This window comes from Scyliorhinus torazame, chromosome 9, assembly GCF_047496885.1.
Source record: "Scyliorhinus torazame isolate Kashiwa2021f chromosome 9, sScyTor2.1, whole genome shotgun sequence".
Taxonomy (NCBI): domain Eukaryota; kingdom Metazoa; phylum Chordata; class Chondrichthyes; order Carcharhiniformes; family Scyliorhinidae; genus Scyliorhinus; species Scyliorhinus torazame.
This window is the reverse complement of record NC_092715.1, coordinates 158012160-158036059: the sequence shown is the minus strand read 5'-3', so window position 1 is coordinate 158036059 and position 23900 is coordinate 158012160. Positions and strand designations below refer to the sequence as shown.

Here is a 23900-nt window from a genome sequence, read left to right as displayed (position 1 = left end):
TGGGATTGCTGTTCTGAATCTCCCGTCAAATCAGAAGAGCAGTTACGATCGGGCGTCTGATACCCGAACAAGTATCAGCTGAAAAGCTAGTTCCGCTGAACAAGCGTCTGGTGTCGGTGGGTGTCTGAGGCAAGTCCTCAGAGGTTTCAGCAGAATGGGCGTGTGGCGGTGGTGGGTGTCATTGGGAAAAAGCTAAAAAGTTCAGGTGAATGGGTGTGTGGCGGTGAGAACATTCTCCTGTTGGACGAACAACATTAAACAAACATACAAACAGCGGAAAACATCCTGCAGGTTCCATCAGGAAGGACAAACTTTTCACCAAGTGTCTCCTTTAAATCATCATGTGGACATCTCAGTTCTCTGTTGCGAACAGGGTCGCAAAGGGGTTGGCGGCTTGGGAGTCAGACCCGAGGTCGTCACCTTCTCCCGGGTGCCAAACTCTGGAGTGAATTAGGGCGGAAAGGGCTGCGTGGTGTGAGTTGGGGTCGCTCTCGTCGTTGCGGACGAGTCTGCAGGAGTTGTCGCGGTGCCAATGAGTTGGGTCGAATTGGGTGGGAACAAAGTCGGGGTCGTTCGTGTGGTTCGGTGGTCGGTGGTGTGGTTTGTTTAAGAAAGTGATGAAGAAGGGATCACTGGAGTCGAAGTCGGAGTCGCTGGGTGTGGGACCAGGATAATAGGGAGGCGTGCTGTGGCTGTCGTCAGAGTCACAGTCGCTGTCTTTGCTGCTGCAGTTTGTGGGCGTTCCGGGGCGGAGTGTAAAGTTTGTGGGTGGAGTCGGGGGCGAGTCCGTGTCTGGGCTGGATGTGGAAGGGGTGGGTGTGGTTACGTTGGCTGTGGGCAGGGTTTAGTTTGCCGCGTCAAGCATGACGTGGTGGGCGTGGTTCGACTGTGCTCCATAAACCTTTAGCTGGTTTATGTGAAACCAGGCAGTCTTACCATTTTGGTATTTGATTTTGTATACCGATGGGCTTACTGTATCCAAAGAACAAAGAACAAAGAAATGTACAGCACAGGAACAGGCCCTTCGGCCCTCCAAGCCCGTGCCGACCATACTGCCCGACTAAACTACAATCTTCTACACTTCCTGGGTCCGTATCCTTCTATTCCCATCCTATTCATATATTTGTCAAGTTGCCCCTTAAATGTCCCTATCGTCCCTGCCTCCACTACCTCCTCCGGTAGTGAGTTCCAGGCACCCACTACCCTCTGCGTAAAAAACTTGCCTCGTACATCTACTCTAAACTTTGCCCCTCTCACCTTAAACCTATGCCCCCTAGTAATTGACCCCTCTACCCTGGGGAAAAGCCTCTGACTATCCACTCTGTCTATGCTCCTCATAATTTTGTATACCTCTATCAGGTTGCCCCTCAACCTCCTTCGTTCCAGTGAGAACAAACCGAGTTTATTCAATCGCTCCTCATAGCTTATGCCCTCCATACCAGGCAACATTCTGGTAAATCTCTTCTGCACCCTCTCTAAAGCCTCCACATCCTTCTGGTAGTGTGGCGACCAGAATTGAACACTATACTCCAAGTGTGGCCTAACTAAGGTTCTATACAGCTGCAACATGACTTGCCAATTCTTATACTCAATGCCCCGGCCAATGAAGGCAAGCATGCCGTATGCCTTCTTGACTACCTTCTCCACCTGTGTTGCCCCTTTCAATGACCTGTGGACCTGTACTCCTAGATCTCTTTGACTTTCAATACTCTTGAGGGTTCTACCATTCACTGTATATTCCCTACCTGCATTAGCCCTTCCAAGATGCATTACCTCACATTTGTCCAGGTTAAACTCCATCTGCCATCTCTCATCCGTAATGGAGTACGGACCCGAGTATTTCGGAGACAGAAATGTGCTGGGGTTATACACAGACAACATCACTTGTTGTCCTATATTATACTCCGTTGCATGTACTGCCTTATCAAAACAGGCCTTGCTCTGTTTTCTTTTAGTGCCCAGTTTAACAGCGGCTGCTAACTGAGCCGTTTTTACATTCTCAAGTAATTGTTCAACGGCTTTCTCGTGGGTGAGGGCCGTAACTTCAGGGCTGGTCAGGTCTAAACCCAACAAGTACTCTGTCCCTTTCATGGGGCGTCCGGTCATGAGGGTGTGTGGGGTGAAACCTGTGGAGGTGGAAACAGTGTTATGCAAAAACATCAGCGCAAAGGGGAGGACCGAATCCCAAGTGGTGTTATTCTGCTGGACCATTTTCCTAAGGGTGGTTTTTAGGGTCCGATTCATGCGCTCCACTATACCACTCGACTGAGGGTGGTACGCAATGTGAAATTTTTGGGTTATGCCAAATATCATGAGGACATTCTGCATGACCCGTCCCGTAAAGTGAGAACCTTGGTCCGATTCAATACTGCGGGGGAGTCCCCATCTTGTAAAGATGTGGTGGGTTAGGATTTTGGCTATGGTTTTCGCGGTGTTGGTGCGGGCTGGAAATGCTTCCGCCCACTTTGTAAAAGTATCTATGACCACCAGAACATATTTATAGCCATTCCTGCAAGGGGGCAATGGACCTATAAAATCGATCTGGAGGTTAGTCCAGGGGCCGTTAACGGGTCGGGTGTGGCTGAGATGTGCCTTTTTGGCATATCTATCTGGGTTGCTCTGAGCGCAGATGAGGCAATTCTCAATGTAATGGGATACATCCTCTTTGAGATTAGGCCACCAACAAAGCTGTTTGAGGTGGGTTGCGGTGGGTTCGATTCCCTGGTGTCCATGACCATCATGGAATAAACAGATCATTTGATTCCTATCCTGCTCAGGAACTACATAAAGGGTGTCCTTTAGCACCACACCGTCATGTGTGGTTATTGTATTTCTGTACCTCTCGTATGAGGCTGGAAACTTCCCTTTCACAATTTCAGTGAGAGCGCTATCCTGCTTCTGGGACTCTACTAGATCTTCGATCCTAGTCTGCGTGACCTGAACTGCACTCACTGGCGCACTCACTGGGGCGCTCTCGGGGGGGCTTTCAAAAGTACCCATGCCTAGATCCTGCCTTAGCCAGCGCGTCGGCTTTTACATTTCCAGGGGGGGAGGAACGATGGTGGCTGCGGACTTTTTTAATGCCAAAAGTCCTGTTCTTGGCTTATTTCAGAATATGGCGGAGTAATGGGGCTGAGGGGAGGGGTTTCCCATCCGCGGAAACAAATCCTCTCGTTTCCCAGAGGGGCAGAAATTCAGTGAGGCTGTTGCACACGTATAGACTGTCTGAATATATGTCTGCTGGGCTGGGGAAGAAGTCTGGGTGCTCCACAATGTAAGCGATGGCCGCAAGCTCTGCTGCCTGCGTGCCTAAGTGTCCGGGTAATTTTAATGCAATTTCCTCGAGGGCGCGTCCCTGCGCGTCCGCCACATAAATCCCACAACCTGTTATGCGTTGCCCATCCAGGATTGTGGAAGATCCATCCACATAAATCCTAATGGGGTCACACGTGTCCGGGTGAGGGGGGTTCTGAGATGGAGTGGCTAGTTTTCTGGGGGGTGTTTTAGCTATAAAGGGGTCTGTATTATGGTGGGGCGAGATGATTTCACACTCATGGGGGGTTCCGGGGTCCCGCTAAGTATGTGTGAGTCTTTGTCCGTTTTACTGTGATGTCCCGTCCTTGTAAGAGAAGGGTCCACCTAGCAGCGCGGATTTGGCTGACGGTACCGTCTTTAAGTCGTCCGTCTAGTAAAAGTTGGGTGGGGGTGTGCTCGGTGAAGATGGTGATGGGGTTCAGTCTGGTAATGTATGAAAAGTACTGGACTGCCCAGAAAACTGCGAGCAGGTGCCTCTCACAGGCTGAGAATCCCTGCTCCACAGCATCTAAAATCCGGGAGGCATAAGCCACGGGTCTTAGCTGGTCGTGCCGTTCCTGCAGGAGCACGGCTGAAAGGGTGCGGTCTGTGGTCGCTACCTCTATGGCGTAAGGGGAAAGCGGGTCTGGAACTTGTAGTGAGGGGGTGGCTATGAGTGCCTGTTTTAATGATTTCACAGCATCCGTATGCTGCGGAAGCCATTCCCAGGGGGTTCCTTTCTTTAGGAGGTCTGAGAGGGGCGGTGCCTTGCTGGCGAAACCGTCAATGTGGTTTTGGCAATAGCCAACCAGTCCTAAAAACGACCGGGGGGCTGAAACGTGTTGGGGAAGGGGCAATTTAGCGATCGAGTCAATTCTTTTGTGCTCAATCTCGCGTTTGCCGTGTGTGATAATTGTACCCAAATATACCACTTTTTCTTCCAATATTTGGGCCTTTTTGGGGTTTACTTTACAGCCAATGGAATGTAGTAATTCCAGGAGTTCGGACAGAAGCTTTGTGTCTGTCTGCAGTAGTAGGTCGTCTACATACTGTACCAGACATTCGGGGCAAGAAAATTTTGCTAGTCCATTTGCCAGCTGTCGGTGGAAAATGGAGGGAGAGTTGTGGAAGCCTTGTGGCAGGCATGTCCATGTGTACTGCTGCGCTCTGAAAGTGAAGGCAAATTTATACTGGCACGCCTTTGCCAATGGAATGGACCAGAACCCATTACTGACGTCCAAAACCATGAAATATCGGGCATGGAGTCCCTGTTTGAGCATGGTCTTGGGACTTGTTGCAACGGTGGGGGCTGCTGCGGGGGTGACTTTATTGAGTTCCCGATAATCAATGGTCAAGCGCCATGATCCGTCTGGTTTCCTTACTGGCCAAATCGGGGTATTATTAGTTGAGGCTACCGATCTTAGGACGCCCTGCTCTAATAAGCTTTCTATGACCTTTAGGATTTCTCCCTCTGCTTCTAGGGGAAATCCGTACTGTTTTTGGGGTCTTGGGTCCGGTCCGGTTATTTGTATGGAACCGGTCATCCGTCCACAGTCGTGTTTGTGGGTTGCGAATGCTGCCCTGTTCTGTTGGTCCGTGCTGAGTGTGCTGGGGTTGAACCAAAACTCGCCTACTGCGCTAATTTTGTTCATATAATCCCCTATATTGAGCGTTGCGGGGGCTCTAGCGGATTTCGCCATCTTCCAGACACACTGGTTGACTGGATCGAAAGCGAGGTGATGAAAGTTCATGAAGTCGATCCCCAAAATGTGCTCTGCTGTTGGGGGCAGGTCGACTAACACTACGGGGTGTTTTGTATTAATGGTTCCGATCTGGATGGGTACAGGGGTCGTGATATGCCCCTGTTGTGAGTGGCCTGTGAAGCCGTTGAGGGTGATAGTGGCTGTGGTGGGCCACGTGTCCTTACCAAGGGTGGAGGAATTTAAGGTTGTGCGGGACCCTCCTGTGTCCCACAGAAGCTCGATGGGCTGTCCCCGAATCTTTGCTGTGACTACGAGTCGTCCTGACCTATCCCAAAGGGTATCGCAGACCCAGCTGGGGGAGCCTGTACACCGTCAGTCCGTTCCGGTCAAGTCTGTCTGATCGGACTGGGTGCTAACGCTATGTATGGGCTCTGCCTTTTTCTTATTGAGAGTGCCTGTCTGTTGGGCTCTCTGTGTTTTTTTAGGGGCCTTGCATTCTTTGGCAAAATGTCCCAACTGTCCGCAATTGTAGCACTCTTGCGGTTTTGCTGGGGGGGCAGCTCTTTCCCTCGTTTACCCAGGCGGGGTTGTGAAGAGTGGTTCTTACTGCCTGCACGTCTGCGGCGGCTTGGTTTTCCTCAGGGGTTCTAGCTGCGGGTTTACCATGAGCCGCTTGTTCCCAAACGCGGGACAATCTTTTGACCACCCACTTCTCATTATGAGCCTCCTCCGAGGGGTCATAATTACTACAAGCATTCTATCCTGCTTCCGTGGCATGGGAGATAAGGGTGCGGGTCCATTTGGCCATATTGTCTGCGGACAAATGGGCACGGTCTACATTTCCGAAAACGGCTTCAAAGTGAATCCTCCAGCGTCCTGCGAACGCTGTGGGGTGTTCAGACTTTTTCTGTCTGCACTTATTTAGACCGTCTACGGGGTCGCCCCGGTTGTACCCGATCGCATCCAGGATCGCGGTATGCATTTCTGCAAGGGTGCCTCCTCCTACATTCTGTGGGTCGGGAAGGGCTGCTGCGACCGATGGGTCTAAGCTGAGGACCGTGAGCTTTACCTGCTCTTTCTCATCCAGGCCGTACATGGTCGCCTGGTGTTTGACGGTGGCAAAGAAATGGTGTGGGTCTGAAGCGGGGAGGAACGGTGCGATTTTAGCACACGCGTCCCGTAATTGGGTCACTGTGAAGGGGGTGGAATATAAGACTTCCGCCTCGTCTGCTGTGGCGGTGCGGTGGGTTGTTACAGGGTTCATGGGAGCCTGTATTACCTGTTGTGTGGGGGGTGGGGGTGCTCTCCTCCTTTGGGGTTTTCCCTGCGCACATGCTCCCTGAACATATCTCTGTGCTGTCTCTTGCAGTTCTTCCCAATCAGGGCCGTCTTCCTGGTCTAAACTTTCCCCAAAGGTGTCTTGGAATCCCTTTTGGACAGAAAGCATTGCTTGCAGGTCTGCAATTTGCTTTCGGCACTTTGCATGGTCTAAGGTACTCTGCCTTTGTTCCGTGGTTGCAGCGTGGAGCGCTCTCAAGGCTGCCTTGAGATCACTACATTGCTTCTGTAGTGTCTCCACCTGCTTCTCCGTCTCTTTCTTAACCAGGATGGCACGCTGTGTGTCCTGATAAGCCTTCTCATACTGGGATTGAAAACTGCTTAAATGCGCCAGACAAGACTGGTGACCCCGTTTGGCGTCAGCCACCTCTTCGTCCTTGGCTTCTAACTGCCTTTTCAATTCCAGGTTTTCCTTTTCCATCTCGCATACATCGATTTTACTCATACGATGTATGCCTTCTATTTCTTTTCGGAGCGTCCTGATGACCTCCTCTGTGCCTCGCAATTGTGCCATGCAGGACACGATTGCCATCGGCTTGCGCGCTTTCGCTAAGCTTTTCTTGTGGATTTCACTCATGTTCTCCCACCAAGTATGCCCTATACTTCCAGGACCTGAGTCGTCATTATTAAAGAAACTGCTCCACACGGGCCATCCTTTGCCCTGCAGAAATTTGCGAATTTCCACTTCCCAAATGGGACATTGTCCCCCTCTAACGCTGCTGATCGGTGCGACCGCAAATTCTTCGGGGTTCATGAGGCGCTGCATTGCCTGCATGGCCATCTCTCTTAGCTGCTCGTTACGTTCAAATTTGGAACAGGGGGCTAAGGTGGTGTCGTAGATGCGGGTACGGCTTGCGCTAATTTCCGAAAATACAGACTTCCGACAGTTTTGACGCAACAAAATCTATCAGTTTTACCTTATAACCCTGTTAGTTACGCATGCATACACACACTTCCGAATTGTGAATTATTAACCAGAACCGCTTGAACACTTGTGGTTTTTTTGTTTTTGTTTCCGATTGGATTCTATTCAAATTGTTGGGGTTCTCCCGGAGTGGTTTTCCACTTCTATGTCGGGTCCCGGCGGAGTCGCCAATTATGTTGCTCTTATTAGCCTTAGTTTATTAGCTCTGATTATGTCACCTTTGCTCACGAGTCGCCAGGTATCTTTCTGATACCGCCACGTAGTTCAACTATCAATCATAGCTCGAGTTATGATTAATAAGTCAGCACACCGCTTAGTAAGATTGAAATCAATGGTCATTTATTATATACAACAAGTATTGCTTACACAATAATCCTACTATCTATACAGAAACCTATCACTACTGGCCAATACTTAACTTTAGGAAAGGCCCACCAGGTCAGGGAAACAAATGGCTTATCGAATCGGATCTGGCCCGCAGGATTCAAAAAGGCTGATACAGGTCGATGGCTAGGAGTCTTTATCGGGTAGCGATCGCTGGAGTCAAACTTACTGTTTCTTTGTTGATGTTCTTGCGAAGGTCTCGAGCAGGAGAAGAAGGGAGAGAGACAGCGATCTGAACTTGGCCCCTTACTTTATAGGGCCCAGGGGCTTCCTGCCTCTCGGGGCAGCCCTTGACCCTGAGTCCCAAGTGATTGGACTTGTTCCCAATCACTGGGATCGATACGTCCAATAACGGGGCGATTCCTCGATCGGGGGGTGGTCGTTCACCTGTCTTTGTTTCGGCCACTGCAGGCGCCGAGAGGTCTGGCCCGGCATTCAATTGCTAATATGTTGCAATTGTTCCCGGGGATAGCCGATTAAACTGCAGATGTCTGGGTTGATGTGCTGCTAATGGTCTTGAGTATCGATCTGGGCCGACTTCCCCAGAGCCGAATATGCTATTCTGTCTGCAGCTGTCCGTTTGTGTCCTGTTGGCTGCTTTTCCCATCAGCCTTTTCAGTGAGCCATTTTAAATCGGGTTTTGGCCAAATTAATCGGGAATCAGCCATTTTAGGTGGCTACAAAGGGCAGTTCATTAACTGCCTGATTACAACAGAATTTACCCAGGGCTCCCCAAAAATGATGAAGGCAGGGCTACTCCCCAGCATTCCAACCTGTTGTCAGGGTCATCGCTCCACCATAAAAGCCAGCCCAGTTATCTAGAGAATATGGTTGCTCCCTTTTCTGCCCCTGCCATGTGCGTGTGGATGCTTCTTGCACGGTCTCACAGCTTTTGTTTTTCTTTTCACTGTCTTCTCCACTTAACACTATTTTGCTTTGTTATCCTCTTCTGTGTCTGCTTTTTTCTCCTTTGCCTTCTTCTTTCCGGTGGGAACTGGTGTAGTAGGTGAAGGAGCCTCCAATAGTTGCATGTTGAACTTGGGGTGGAGACTGTTGGTAAATGTGATTCTCTTAGCATTGCTTCCACCCCTCTGATCATTCGGGTTTCCCCTACTCTTCTTCTTTCTGCCAACCTCTTCCCCTCATTAGAATCCACTTTTTACCCTTTGAGCTACATGCTTAACCATTGTAGCATGCCCTCTCCATTTTGAGCTGACACCTTTCTAATCCTTAAGTCTCTCACTTCTACTTGTTGACCTCACCCAAGTGAAAGTGGATGTCAGAAAACCCTTCATCCTATTTTTCTGCTCTCTTGCCCCCCAACTAGCCTTTCTTCCTACCTGTTTGCTACGAAGAGGCTTTGCTTGCATTCCAAATTATTTTTTCTTGCCAAAGAATAATATTAAAATGATGAAAAAAAACGTGCCTGGCTTGCCCTGCATCTTAGTATTTTTTTCTGGCTCCCACCTCTATCGCCAATCTTCTCTCTCTCTTGTATCCTTCCCAATCCCAGCCTCATAGGTGTTAGAAATGAGAATTTCTGCTTTACAGCTGTAACATTATCCTTTCATAACAATGCTTCAAAATTCAACTGAGAAACTAGCATTAATGATGAATTTTTTCCCTGCTTCATTTTACAAATATCATTTCCTTGTCGATGCTGGCTAGTCAGCATTCATTGCCCATCCCTGTTGCCCTGAATGGTGGTGGTGGGCCTTCTTTTTGAACTGTTGCTGTCCATATGATAAAGGTGCTGCCACAATGCAGTTAGGTGGCGAGTCCGCATGTGCAATGGGGGGGTGACTCTTGCGCGTCGGCCATCGCGGAGGCTGTGGCCGAGGCGGAGGGAAAGAGTGCCCCCACGTCACAGGCCCAGCGCGGATCGGTGGGCCCTGATCGCGGGCCAGGCCACCGTGGGTGCACCCCCGGGACCAGATCGTCCAGCGTCCTCCCCAGGAGCCCGCCCGCGCCGCCAGTAAGGTAGGTGGTTTGATTCACGCTGGCGGGATTGGCATGACAGCAGTGGGACTTCGGTCTATTGCGGGCCGGAGAATCGCCGGGGTGGGGGGGCCCGCCGACCGGTGCGGCGCAATTCCCGCCCCCGCCGAATTTTCGGTGCCAGAGAATTCGGCGGCCTGGGGGGGCGGGATTCACGCCGCCCCCCCGGCGATTCTCCAACCCGGCGGGGGGTCGGAGGATCCCGCCCCACGGATGATCCTTTGTGGACTCAGCTGCACTTTCCCACCCGAACACTATAACCCTTTATTCCTTTATTCTTCAAAAAGCTATCTATCTTTATCTTGAAAACATTTAAATGAAGGAGCCTCAACTGCTTCACTCGGCAGGGAATGCTATAGATTCACAACCATTTGGCTAAAGAAGTTCCTCCTAAGCTCAGTCCTAAATCTACTTCCACTTATTTTGAGGCTATGCCTCCTAGTTCTGCTCAAATGATCTGAGCCCTATAATTTGGTATGGTGTATGAGCTTTTCTGCTGAGATAGCCTTGTGGTCCACTTCACCACACTTCTGCCAATGGATCAGCATAAACGGTATTTCAAGCCTCAAGATGGGAGCAATCCTATATATTTTCCAGATATTATTTTGGTTATCTGGTTTGTATTCCCATTGTTTCTTTCCCTTTCAGTGTCTTCCAATACTATCACTGACAAGCCCTTTGCTCCCTATGAACTAGATTCTGCCTCTACATGCCCAATGTCTAGGGACTTCAACCACATACAGATTATAAAAAGGGATCATTTGATAGAAATGAAGAGTGAGAACCCTAGCTGGTATTTCTCCACCCAGCATGGTTCTCGTTAGTTGCTCACACCAAAATTACTTGTCAAAATGTAATGAGTACAGCTAGTACCTCATATATTCTGATATCACTTGCAAAGTTCACCTCTGCGGGAGTGGGATCCGAGTGGGACGTAGCCAGTAGATGCCAGGGAGGCTTCCCCTAGGCTTGCTGATGGCCGTTGCGCCTCGCATGATCTTACAGATCTCACGAGACATTGCGATCTGTAACCAGATCTGGTGGGTGGGACTTGCACGGACGCAGGATCTAACCTGCTCCCGGCATCTATCGGCTTCCCAGGGAGACCCCAGCCAGGTGCCGATTCGTACTAGTCCGCACCAGGGCTGTCTCCCGGGCTATTAGAGACCCCTGGGTGGTCAGAGACAGGGAAGGGTGTCTCCCGGGCACCTGGGCACTGCCAGGCTGGCACCTTAGCACTACACCCTGGCACTGCCAGAGAGTACTGCCAGGTTGGGGCCCAGGTGGCACAGCTGAGGGTCAGGGCCTGAGGGGGCCATGTCCATGAGAGGAGGTTTGGGGGCTGGGATTATGAAAGATGGCGAGGGGGAGGGGTGAAGGGCAGGTATGAAGGAGCCTCCGGAAGGTTTCGGGAGGGGCGAAGGCTGGGGCTCCCGGAGAGGGGGGGGGGGGGGGGGGGGGGTGGGGGGTAGTGCCCATGTGTGTGGGTGGGTGACATTACCCATAGGTGGGGAATGTGGGGGACCCTCAAGCTCACTTAGAGATGGACACCCTTTCAAAATGGTGGCCCGATCTCTGAGGAGCCGATCCGGCCTACGAATTACCTCTGGAGCCCCATAAGGATGTATCCTTGGCCCCTTCATATTTCCTATTTACTTGTTGCTCCTCAGTAATGTCATCTGAGCATGCAACATCCGGTTCCAAATATAAGCTGACAACATTTATCTCACCAGGACCTTTCCAAACCCCTATACTGTTTCTGATATGTTTCACTACTTTCCTGACATTCAGTACTGGTTGGGAAGAAATTTCCTTCCACTAAGTAACAGGAAGAGCTATTGTCTTCAGGCCCTGCTGCAAACTCTGTTTCTGAGCCACCAGTTTCATCCTTTTCCCTGGCAATTGTTTGAGGCTAAACCAGACCAGATACTTCTTTGGTGTTAAATTTGACCCCAAGGTGACCTTCTGACCACGTTTCTGCTCTATCATCAGGACTACCTACTCTCACCTTCCTAACGTTACCTACTCAATGCCTCGTCTGCTACTGAAATCCTTATCTATGACTTTATAACATCTGGACTTGAGTATTTAAATGCTTCCCTGGCTGTTCTTCCATCTTGCACTTTACAAATCCATGAGCTTATCCAAGACTCTGCCAGTATCCTAACTCACACCCAAGTCCTATTCACCCATCACCCCTGTGCTCATTAACAACATTGGACCCCGCTCCAGCAACAACTCAGTTTAGAAATTCTCATGCTTCGTTTTAAATCCTTCCATGGTCTTTCCTTTCCCTATCCTTGACTAACCATATAGCTCTCCTCTAATCCTGCTGCTCCAAGTATGGCCTCCTGCTCTTGAATTCCCTCGCTTATCCTCTCTGCCTATCAACCATTTTCTCCCCATTTAAGACACTCCTTAAAACCCACCTCTTTAGCCAAGCTTTCGGTCATTTGTGCTAATGGGCGGGATTCTCCACTACCCGGCGGGGTGGGGGGGTTCCGGCGGCGAGGAGTGGCGTGAACCACTCCGGCGTCGGGCCGCCCCAAAGATGCAGAATCCTCCGCTCCTTCAGGGGCTGGGCCCGCCCCGGAGTGGTTTGCGCCCCGCCGGCCGGCGGGGAAGGGGCTTGGTGCCATGCCAACCGGCGCCGAAGGGCATGTGCTGGCGTCATCCCGGCGCATGCGCGGGAGGGTTCGTCTCCGCATCGGCCATGGCGGAGGACCACAGCGGCCGATGCGGAGGAATAGAGTACCCCCACGGCACAGGCTCGCCCGTGGATCTGTGGACCCCGATCGCAGGCCAGGCCACTGTGGGGGGCACCTCCCGGGGCCAGATCCCCTCGTGCCACCCCGAGAACCCCGGAGGCCGCCCACGGAGCTGGGTCCCGCCGGTAGGGACCAACCTTGATTTACGCCGGCGGGTCCTTCGTTAAACGGGCGGGACTTCGGCCAATTGTGGCCCGGAGAATTCGGGCGGCCCCGGGGCCCATTGAGTCGCGCCGGTCCCCGCCATTCTCTGAGGCGGGCGGCGCGATTCACGCTGGGGCAATTTTGGGGGGTCCGGAGAATTCGGAGGACGGTGGGGGCGGGATTCACGCCGACCCCAGCAATTCTCCGACACGGTGGGGGGTCGGAGAATCCCGCCCAATATCTTCTTATGTAACTTGTCAAACTGTGTTGATAACACTATTTTGAAACACCTTGTGATATTTTACTACATTTACAGATGCCATATAATTGCAAATTGTTATGGTATATGATAGAATGCTGTTTGAAGTACATTTTGTGAAGTTGATATAAAAACAGTTAGAAAGTAAAACAACGATTCTCTGTCCTTTCAGACGGAAATAGTGAAGGATTTTCAGACGGCATGGAGGCATATGAGTCAAAAATCCAACAACTGGAGAAGGACCTGTACTTCTATAAAAAAACAAGCCGAGAACTGAAGAAAAAACTGCGGGAATTGGTCGAACCTCTAAACCAGAACCAGCAAGTGGCAACTTTAAGAAGTACTTAACTGCTTTATTATTCATGCTTTCAATTATTTTTCATGGAAACAATTTATTTTTCTTATTTTCCCCAAATCTTTCTTCTCCACACATTTACTGGATATGGGTTCTGTCATGATATGCAGACACACACATAATGATATACAGATAAGCAGCTAATGGACACCGAGAACAGGACATGACCAATAAGCAGGCAGGACACTCAAGGGTGGGATATGACTATAAAGGACACGAGGCACTCACACTCTGCCTCTTTTCACTGATGAACATCTAGAGAGTCAGTCAAGGGTGTTGTTACAATCTCACACCTCCACCACGTGGCTAAGAGCTAGTCTGGTTCAGTCAGACAGAGTAACCACATTTAAGTTAGCAGAGTCGAACTCACAGAGAACTGTGCTAACTGTGCTATTAGTTCAATAAACCGGATTGAACTAACTTCAAGGTCTGGAGTATCTTTCTGATCTAAGCTGCATCCAGTTGCAGCCAGTGTTAGACCAGTGGACCTAACACGACAGGTTCAATAGGCCGAAAGACCTCCTTCTGTTCCATACTAACTCTATGACTAGTTGCTGGAGATTAGTGCAAATTGCCTATATGTCCCTGATGTTTATCTCTCAGTGACTGTATTTAGATTTTGCTCAATGTCTCCACAATAATATAGCAGAAATCAGAAGATTACTGTACACATTCTGGAGTTCCAGCGTGCTACATCACTGCCATCTCTTGGCTTTTGATTTTAAAGAAAATGAAACTACTTTCTCAAAATATTGGCAATCTGATTTTGACTGGCCCAACCACAGCGATGGGCTGAATGGCTTCCTCCTGTGCCTTAAATCTTCCCTATATTCCTATGTAACCAGTCCATGTTGACATTTGTAACTACATGAGCAGCAGTCATAATCCTAAACGTCTGCCCTTTTTCCTTATCCATTTGTTCCCTTTTCTTCATCCATTTAAGTATCCTGTTCTTAAATTCTGAAATAGTTGGAACTTCAATCATGTAATCTTGGTCTATTCCATTACCTCACAGTTTTGTGTAGTTATTTTAAAAAAAAGATTCTCTGCCCAATTCTCCTACATTTATTCTTGTATTGGTGTCCCATCGTTGTAGACCTCTCAATCACTAGAAACTGTTTATTTTTATCTACTCTATTCCATATCATCAACATTTAAAAAATATATAGATTTTTATTTTTAGAAGACCCAATAATTTTTTTTCAATTAAGGGGCACCAATTAAGTCCACCTACCCTGCACATCTTTGGGTTTTGCGGGTGAAACCCACGCAGACATGGGGCGAATATGCCAACTCCACACCGACAGTCACCCGGGGCCGGGATCAAATCCGGGCCCTCAGCAGCGTAGGCAACAATGCTAGCCACGGGCAGCACAGTGGCGTAATGGTTAGCACTGCTGCCTCACAGCGCCGAGGTCCCAGGTTCGATCCTGGCTCTGGGTCACTGTCCATGTGGAGTTTGCACATTCTCTAAAAAAAATTTTAAAAACAGTGCTAACCACTGCACTAACGTGCCGCCCTGATCATCATCATTTTATTGGATAAACTAGGCCTATATTCCCGAGAGTTTAAAACAATGAAAGGGGATCTCATTGAAACGTATAGAATTCTTAAGGAGCTTGACATGGTAGGTGGTGGAGTGATGTTTTTCCTTTGCGGAGAGTCTAGAACTAGGGGTCGTAGGTTCAGAATGAGGGGTTGCTCCTTTAGGACTGAGATGAAGAGAAATTTCTTCACTGAAAGGATTGTGAACTTTTGGAATTCTTCAACACAGCAAGCTGTGGATGCTGAGCAGTTGAGTACATTCAAGCCTGAGATTGACAGATTTATGGATGCTAAGGGAATCAAGGGATGTTAGGATAGAACACTTATGCTCTAAAGTACCCAAGAACTACCACCTTTAAAAACAGTATTTCATGGATGTGGGCATCACTGGTATTTGTTGCCCATCCCTAATTGCCCTTGAAGTGTGTTGCTCTTATTAGCCTTAGTTTTATTACCTCTGATTAGGTCACCTTTGCTCACGAGTCGCCAAGTATCTTTCGGATACCGCCACGTGGTTCAAGCCCGAGTTATGATTAATAGGACAGCACACCGCTTAGTAAGATTGAAATCAACGGTCATTTATTATGTACAGCAATAAATACTTACACAATAATCCTACTTTCTATATCACTACCTACCACTACTGGCCAATAGTTAACTTTTGGGGATGGCCCACCAGGTCAGGGAAGCAAATGGCTTATCGAATTGGGTCTGGCCTGCGGGATTCAAAAGGCTGATACGGGTCGATGGCTAGGAGTCTCTATCGGGTAGCGATCGCTGGAGTCAAACTTACTGTTTCTGGTCGATGTTCTTGCGAAGGTTGCGAGCAGGAGAAGAAGGGACAGAGAGAGATCTGAACTTGGCCCCTCAATTTATAGGGCCCAGGGGCTTCCCGCCTCTCGGGGCGCCCTTGACCCTGAGTCCCAAGTGATTGGACTTGTTCCCAATCACTGGGTTCGATATGCTCCAATAATGGGGCGATTCCTCGATCAGGGGGTGGTCGTTCACCTGTCTTTGTTTCGGCCACTGCAGGCGCCGAGAGGTCTGGCCTGGCATTCAATTGCTAATATGTTGCAATTGTTCCCGGGGATAGCCGATTAAACTGCAAATGTCTGTGTTGATGTGCTGCTAATAGTCGCAGGTATCGATCTGGGCCGACTTCCCCAGAGCCGAATACGCTATTCTGTCTGCAGCTGTTCGTTTGTGTCCTGTTGGCTGCTTTTCCCATCAGCCTTTTCGGTTAGCCATTTTATATCGGGTTTTGGCCAAATTAATCGGGAATCAGCCATTTTAGGTGGCTACAAGTGGTAATTTCAGAATCATTTCTGTGGAATCACATGCAGACCAGACCAAACCGGATATGGTTTCCTTCCCTAAAGGACATTAGTGAAACCAGATAGGTTTTTGTGACAATTGATGATAGTCATGGTGACCATTATTGAGATTAGCTTTTAATTCCAGACTTATTAATTGAATTCAAATTCCACCAGCTGCCATGATGGAATTTTAATCCATGTCCCCCAGAGCATTCGCTTGGGCCCCTGGATTACTGATTCAGTGACATTAACCCAAAACCAACATCTCCCCTGAAAAGCTAGTGGTGTCTGAGGATGAGCGGAAGAGCACACCTCTGGGGAAGAAGCACTGCCAAATGATCTGACACTTGCAGCCACCAGCTCTTATACTGACACCCTATATACCTTAGAGGCTATTATAGAGGCAGGATTTGCATGTGTATGTACCCCAGGCTGTTTATTAAAAAAAAAAGGCAGGGATGAAATAGCAGAAGTTTTCAATCCTCGTTGGATACAGGTGTGGCGCCGGAGCATTGGAGGACACCTAACATTGTACCTTTGTTTAAAAAGGGAGCGAGGGATAGACCAAATAATTACTGGCCAGTCAGTCTAACCTCAGTAGTGCACAAGTTATTTGAATCAGTTCTGAGAGACTGAATCAATGGTCACTTAAAAGGGCATGGACTAATCCAGATTTAACATGTGGAGATGATATAGAAGCTGTACGACTCACAGGTGATTGATATACTTGCATTTTCTGATCAGAAAACTCTCGGTAGTGCATAACACTCTAGCAGATTGGGTATTTGTAATGAGTGCCTTGTAAAGTAAAGGTGCTCGGCAGGACAAGGGTTAATGTGGGACTGGAGACTACCACCGGGTAGATCTGCATGGTAAACAGTCTAGATGGAGCCTGCATGGGCACAGCACCATGCATTGCAGTAACTGGGATCTGTGCAAAGTTAAGGGTGACCAATAAATAATCAATGTTTAAACATGTATGTCTAAGACCTGTTTTTAAATTCATTTACTGGATGTGGGCGTCGCTGATTAGGCCAGCAGTTATTGTCCATCCCTAGTTGCCCTTCAGAAGGTGCGGTGAGTTGCCTTGTTGAACCGCTGCAGTCCCTGAGGTGTAGGTACACCCACTGTGCTGTTAGGGAGGGAGTTCCAGGATGTTGCCCCAGCGATATATTTCCAAGTCAGAGTGGTGAGTGACTGGGAGGGGAACCTCCAGGTTGTAGGATTCCCAGGTATCTGCTGCTCTTGTCCTTCTAGATGGTGGGATTTTCACAATAACTTCATTGCAGTGTTAATGTAAGCCTACTTGTGACACTAGTAAAGATTATTATTATTATTAATGGTCGTGGGTTTGGAAGGTGCTGTCTAAGGAACCTTGATGAGTTACTGCAGTGCATCTTGTAGATGGTACATATGGCTGTCACTGTTAGTCAGTTGTGAAAGGTTTGAATGTTTCTGGAAGGGGGAGCAATCAACCTGGCTGCCTTGTCCTGGATGATGTTGAGCTTCTTGAATGTTGTTGGAGTTCATCTCATTAGTGATAGATAGGCTGGATAGACTGGGACTTTTTTCCTGGAGTGTAGGAGGTTTAGGGGTGATCTTATAGAGATCTATAAAATAATGAAGGGCATAGTCAACATCTTTTCCCAAAGATAGGGGAGTCTAAAATTAGAGGGCATAGGTTTAAGGAGAGAGGGGAGAGATACAAAAGGGTCCGGAGGAGCAATTTCTTCACCAAGGAAGTGGTGAGTGTCTGGAATGGGGTACAATTTTGTCTTTTAAAAAGCATTTATATAGTTATATGGGTTAGATGGGTATGTGCCAAATGCGGGCAATTGGGAATAGCTAAGTGGTAAAAACTGGGAGGCATGGACAAGTTGGGCCGAAGAGCCTGTTTCTGTGCTGTAAACCTCTATGACTGTAGTCAGCATGGATTTGTTAAGAGAAAGTTGTGTCTAACTTCTTTGAGGAGGAATGATGAGGGTAGTGCAGTTGATGTGGTCTGCATGGATTTTAGAGAAGTTTTTGACAAAGTCCCACATGGCAGACTGGGTAAACAAAAATCCTTGGTTTCTAGGAGAATGTAGCAACTGGATACAAGATGGGCTCAGTGGCAGGAAAAACATGGTAATTGTTGATAGGAGTTTCTGCAACTAGGAGTCTGTTTTTAGTGGGGTTCGACAGGATTCAGGACTATGTCCCTTCTTTTTGTGGTATATATTGACAATTTGGACATAAAATGTGGGGGGCATGATCAAGTTTGCAGCCAACACAAAGATTGCCCATGTTGTTGATAGTGAGGAGGGTTGCTGTGGACTGCAGGAATATATCAATGGACTGATCAAGTGGGCAAATGGAATTCAACCCAGAGAAGTGGGAGGTGATGCATTTGTGGAGTTCAAACAAGGCAAAGGAATGCACAATTAATGGGAGAATATTGAGAGGTGTAGAGGAAGTGAGGGACCTTGGAGTGAACGTCCATAGATCCTTGAGTGTAGAAAGACAGATTGCTAAGGTTGGTAAGAAGGTGTATGGAATCTTTCCTTTATTGGCTAGGGTATAGAATTTCAGAGCAGGGGGGGTTTTGCTGGAAATTTAAAAAACATTAGTTAGGCCACAACTTGAGCATTGTGTGGAGTTCTAGTCACCTCATTACAGAAAGGATGTAATTGCATCAGAGAGGGTAAAGGAGATTTAAAAAGATGTTGCCAGGACTAAAAAAATGTAGCTATGAGGAAAGATTAGATAGGGTTGGGTTGTCCTCCTCAGAACAGAGGAGTCTGAAAGGAGATTTTATTGAGAATTACAAAATTGTGAAGACTTGGATAGAGTGGATGATAAAGGCCTTTGCAGAGACATGAGTGACTAGGGGACATAGATTTAAAGTACTGGTAGATTAGAGGGGAGATAAGAAAAATGTTTTTCATCTAGAGAGTTGAGGTCTAGAACTCTCTGTCTGAAAGGGTACTAGAGGCAGAAACCCTCAATTCATTTAAAAGGTGTCTTGAAATGCACCTCAGTGCTGTAACCTGCAGGGCAATGAATGAAATGCTGGAAAGTGGGATTGGGCTTGGTGACTCATACTTCAGCCAGCGCAAACACGATGGGCAGTACTATGCCTTACTGTCCTGTTAAACTTTCTATGATTCTTTCTACTTTATGAGTCACCAGGCATAAGTTGGGGGAAAAATAGCACTTGTGCCAGCAACACAGAGGACAGGGACTCCAATGAGGTTGTTGATACAAAAAAGGGCTGATGAACATGTGTGCCCAAAATTCTTAGTGTGTGCTAGTTTGCCCTGTCAAAGGTCATGGAGGAGTCCAACTCCAACTTGGCATAGGGCTTCACACATGGAGGTGACCAACTTCACGGAGCCTAGCTGTGATGCAGTATCTGATGGGCAATGTCTCAGCTTTCATTGCAGCAGAGGCATAAGCCACCCAACGTCGGGGTCAAAGTAGCCTTTGATTGCCACTGGCAGTGCCCACCTCCTCTTGCTTCTCTGCCGTTACAGGTTCAGCAGTACTGTGACCACCTCCTTGATGAAACTTAACCATCACAGACATTGCTCCTTGATGAGGGAGAGGTAGGAGAAATGCTCCCTGAAGGTCTAGGTTTGCAAATCATCCTGTTGAAAGCCCTCCTCCCACTGCAAACAACTTCCCACCTCTGCTACCTCTGTCCCATCTCTCTTGTCATGCTGCAGCCCAAGAAGAACTGTAACTATGGTCCCATGACTGGAAGCAAATGTTCTGCTCAGAGGCCTTCAAAACAACACCATTCTGGACTTCCGGTTGTGGCTATGCCTGGGTAGGTCGCATGTTCGGCAGCTCCCGCTGTGAACGGATTTTTGGGCCCTTTTAAGGAGCCCCAGCGGCACTTGGACGACGATTCCCGGTGTGGGAAGGCAGCAGTGAGGTTCGCCCCGCACTGTATGGAGTGGACCGGGAGCGGAATGGTCAAAAAAGCGGCACTGGAAAAGAGAGGAGAGCAAGGGCAGAAAAGCAAGATGGCGGCGGGTGCAGACCAGGCAGCGTGGGCTCAGTGGTCTCGGGTGCAGCAGGAATTTTTGAAAAGCTGCTTTGCGGAGTTGAAGGCGGAGATGTTGGCCCCTATGAAGGCGTCAATCGAGAGGCTGGTGGAGACCCAGAGGGCGCAGGGGACGGCGATTAAAGAGGTGCAGCAGAAAGCCTCGGACCACGAGGATGAGATCCTGGGCCTGGCGGTGAAAGTGGAGGCGCACAAGGGGCTGCACAAAAAGTGGCAGGAGAAGTTCGAGGACCTGGAGAACAGGTCGAGGAGGAAGAATCTGCGGATTCTGGGGCTCCCTGAAGGTGTGGAGGAGTCTGATGTCAGGGCGTATGTAGCCACGATGCTGGGCACGCTAATGGGCCCGGGAGCCTTCCTGAGGCCCCTGGAGCTGGATGGGGCACACAGAGTCCTGGCAAGGAGGCCGAGGGCGAATGAGCCGCCGAGGGCTATGGTGGTGCGGTTTCACCGTTTTACAGACCGGGAGTGTGTCCTGAGGTGGGTGAAAAAGGAGCGGAGCAGCAGGTGGGAGAACACAGAAATCCGCATCTACCAGGACTGGAGTGCAGAGCTGGCCAAGAAGAGGGCAGGATTCAACCGGGCCAAGGCGGTTCTCCATCGAAAGGGGGTGAAATTTGGGCTGCTGCAGCCAGCGCGACTGTGGGTCACTTTTCAGGACCGACACCATTATTTTGATACGCCGGACGAACCTTCATCCAAAATGAAAAGCTGGACTCGAATTAATGGTTTGCTGCAGGTTGTGGGGTTGCTGGGTAATGGGAAGGGGGCGATTTGATTTGATGTGTGTGTTTTCTGGGCACGTGTATCGATTTAGAGGGGCTGTTCCCCGCGCTTGAAGGGGGGGGGGCCGGATGACTTCGAGGGGGAATTCAATCGGGGGATCGTCGGCACAGGGAGGAGCGGCTGGGGTCAGCAGGAGTCAGCTGACTTATGGGAGTGCAATGGGGGGAGCAAGGGGGCGAGGCAACTCCCTGGCCTGGGGTGGGGGGGGAGGTGACTGGGTTGCTGCTGTACTGACTGAGGGGGAGCTGGAGATAAGAGGGAGAGTTGGGGCGGGGAGCCCCGCCTGGGGGGATGGAGAGTGCGGGAGGCGTGGGCACGTGGCTGGCCTAAGAAAGGAGATGGCTAGTCGGCAGGGCGTGGGCGGGTAGTCCCCCGATCCGGCTGATCACGTGGAACGTGAGAGGTCTGAATGGGCCGGTCAAGAAGGCCTGGGTGTCCGCGCACTTAAAGGGACTGAAGGCAGATGTTGCTATGTTGCAGGTGACGCACCTGAAGGTGGCGGATCAGTTCAGGCTGAGGACGGGATGGGTGGGGCAGGTCTTTCACTCAGGGCTGGATGCGAAGAATAGGGGGGTTGCAATCCTGGTGAGCAAGCGGATGACGTTCGAGGCGATGAGTATTGTGGCAGATAATGGGGGCCGATATGTGATGGTGAGTGGTAGACTGCAGGGGACCCAGGTGGTGCTGCTGAATGTGTATGCCCCGAACTGGGACGATGCAGGGTTCATGAAGCGCATGCTGAGACGGATCCCAGATCTAGAGGCGGGGAGTCTGATAATGGGGGGGGGACTTCAATACGGTACTGGACCCGATCGATCTAGGTTGAGGTTGGGCAAGAGGCCAGCTGCGGCCAAGGTTCTGAGGGGGTTTATGGATCAGATGGGGGGAGTGGATCCGTGGAGGTTTGCCAGGCCAGTGGCGAGAGAGTTCTCCTTCTTTTCCCATGTGCACAAGGCCTATTCACGGATAGACGTCTTTGTGGTGAGTAGGGCGTTGATCCCAAGAGTGGAGGGGACGGAGTACTCGGCCATAGTGATTTCGGACCACGCCCCGCACTGGGTGGAGCTGGAGTTGGGGGAAGAGAGGGACCAGCGCCCGCTGTGGCGCATGGATGTGGGACTGCTGGCGGATGAGGAGGTCTGTGGGTGGGTCCGGGGGTACATTCAAACGTACATAGAGGCCAATGATAATGGGCAGGTAGCGGTTAGTGTGGTTTGGGAGGCGCTGAAGGCGGTGGTCAGGGGCGAGCTAATCTCAATCAGGGCTCACAGGGAGAAGAGGGAGAGGATGGAGAGGGCGAGATTGGTGGGGGAGATACTGAGGGTGGATAGGATTCCTCTGAAGGGGGGCTGCTGAAGGAGCGCCGGAGCCTCCAAACGGAGTTTGATCTGCTGACTACGGGGAAAGCTGAGGCCCAGTAGAGAAAGCTGCAGGGGACAGCGTACGAGTATGGGGAGAAGGCGAGCCGAATGCTGGCGCATCAGCTACGGAGGAGGGAGGTGGCGAGGGAAATTGGAGGAATCAGGGACAGAGGGGGGAACACGGTGCGGAGTCCGGCCAAAATAAATGAGGTCTTCAGGGATTTCTACGGGAACCTGTACAAGTCAGAACCCCCGGAGGGGGGGGAGGGGGGGGGGGGGGGGGGGGGGGTGCGGCGGTTCCTGGACCAATTGAGGTTCCCGAGGGTGGAGGAGGGACAGGTTGAAGGGAGTTGGGGAGTATGCAGGCGGGCAAGGCCCCGGGGCCGGATGGGTTCCCGGTCGAATTCTATAGGAAATTTGTGAAACTTTTGGGTCCGTTGTTGGTGAGAACCTTCAACGAGGCGAAGGAGGAAGGGATTCTTCCCCGGACGATGTCTCGCGCGCTGATCTCGCTTATCCTCAAGCGGGACAAGGACCCGCTGCAATGTTGCTCGTACAGGCCGGTTTTGCTCCTTAATGTGGATGCCAAGTTGTTGGCGAAGGTCCTGGCCACTAGGATTGAGGATTGTGTCCCGGGACTAATACATGAGGATCAGACGGGGTTTGTGAAGGGCAGGCAGTTGAATGCAAATGTGCGGAGGCTCCTGAATGTGATCATGATGCCCTCGGAGGGGGGGGAAGCTGAAGTGGTGGTGGCAATGGACGCGGAGAAGGCCTTTGATTGGGTGGAGTGGGAGTACCTGTGGGAAGTGCTGGGCAGGTTTGGGTTCAGGGAGGGGTTCATAGGATGGGTCAAATTGTTATACCAGGCCCCACTGGCGAGCGTATTGACGCATCGGCTGAGGTCAGAGTACTTCAGGTTGTACCATGGGATGAGACGGGGGTGCCCCCTGTCCCCCCTGCTGTTTGCACTGGCAATTGAGCCGCTGGCTATGGCCCTAAGGGAGTCTAGAAACTGGAGGGGGTTGGTCTGGGGAGGGGAGGAGCATCGGGTCTCGTTATATGCAGATGACCTGCTTTTGTATATTGCAGATCCAGTGGAGGGGATGGCAGATGTCATGCAGACCCTTAGGGAGTTTGGAGACTTCTCAGGATACAAGCTCAATGTTGGGAAGAGTAAGCTCTTTGTGGTGCATGCGAGGGGTCAGGAGAGGAGGCTGGAGGAGCTGCCGCTCAAGAGGGTGGAGAGGAGTTTCCGGTATTTGGGTATCCAGGTGGCCAGGTGTTGGGGGGTCCTGCACAAGCTCAACTTGGCGCGGTTGGTAGACCAGATGGAGGAGGAATTTAGGAGGTGGGATGTGTTGCCACTCTCCCTGGCGGGTAGGGTGCAGTCCGTTAAGATGACGGTCCTCCCTAGGTTCCTGTTCGTGTTCCAGTGCCTGCCTATTCTCATCGCAAAGGCCTTTTTCAAGCGAGTGAGCAAGAGCATTATGGGGTTCATATGGGCAAGTAAGACCCCGAGGGTTAAGAGACTGTTCTTGGAGCGCAGGCGGGGGGGTGGGTGGGTGGGGGGGGGGGGGGGGGGGGCTGGTGCTGCCGAATCTGTGTAGCTACTACTGGGCAGCTAATGTGGCAATGATTCGGAAATGGGTAATGGAGGGAGAGGGGGTGGTGTG

General features: G+C 50.2%; 1 protein-coding gene across 2 annotated transcripts in view; it reads left to right on the top strand.

The window, feature by feature from the left end:
• LOC140429541 (kinesin-like protein KIF27) overlaps positions 1-23900 on the top strand; it is a 187551-nt gene that overhangs the window by 151452 nt on the left and 12199 nt on the right. For both annotated transcript variants that reach the window (XM_072516669.1, XM_072516670.1), the window contains one exon: positions 12986-13153. In XM_072516669.1, coding sequence (XP_072372770.1) covers positions 12986-13153 — 168 coding nt within the window. The remainder of the gene's footprint in view (positions 1-12985; positions 13154-23900) is intronic.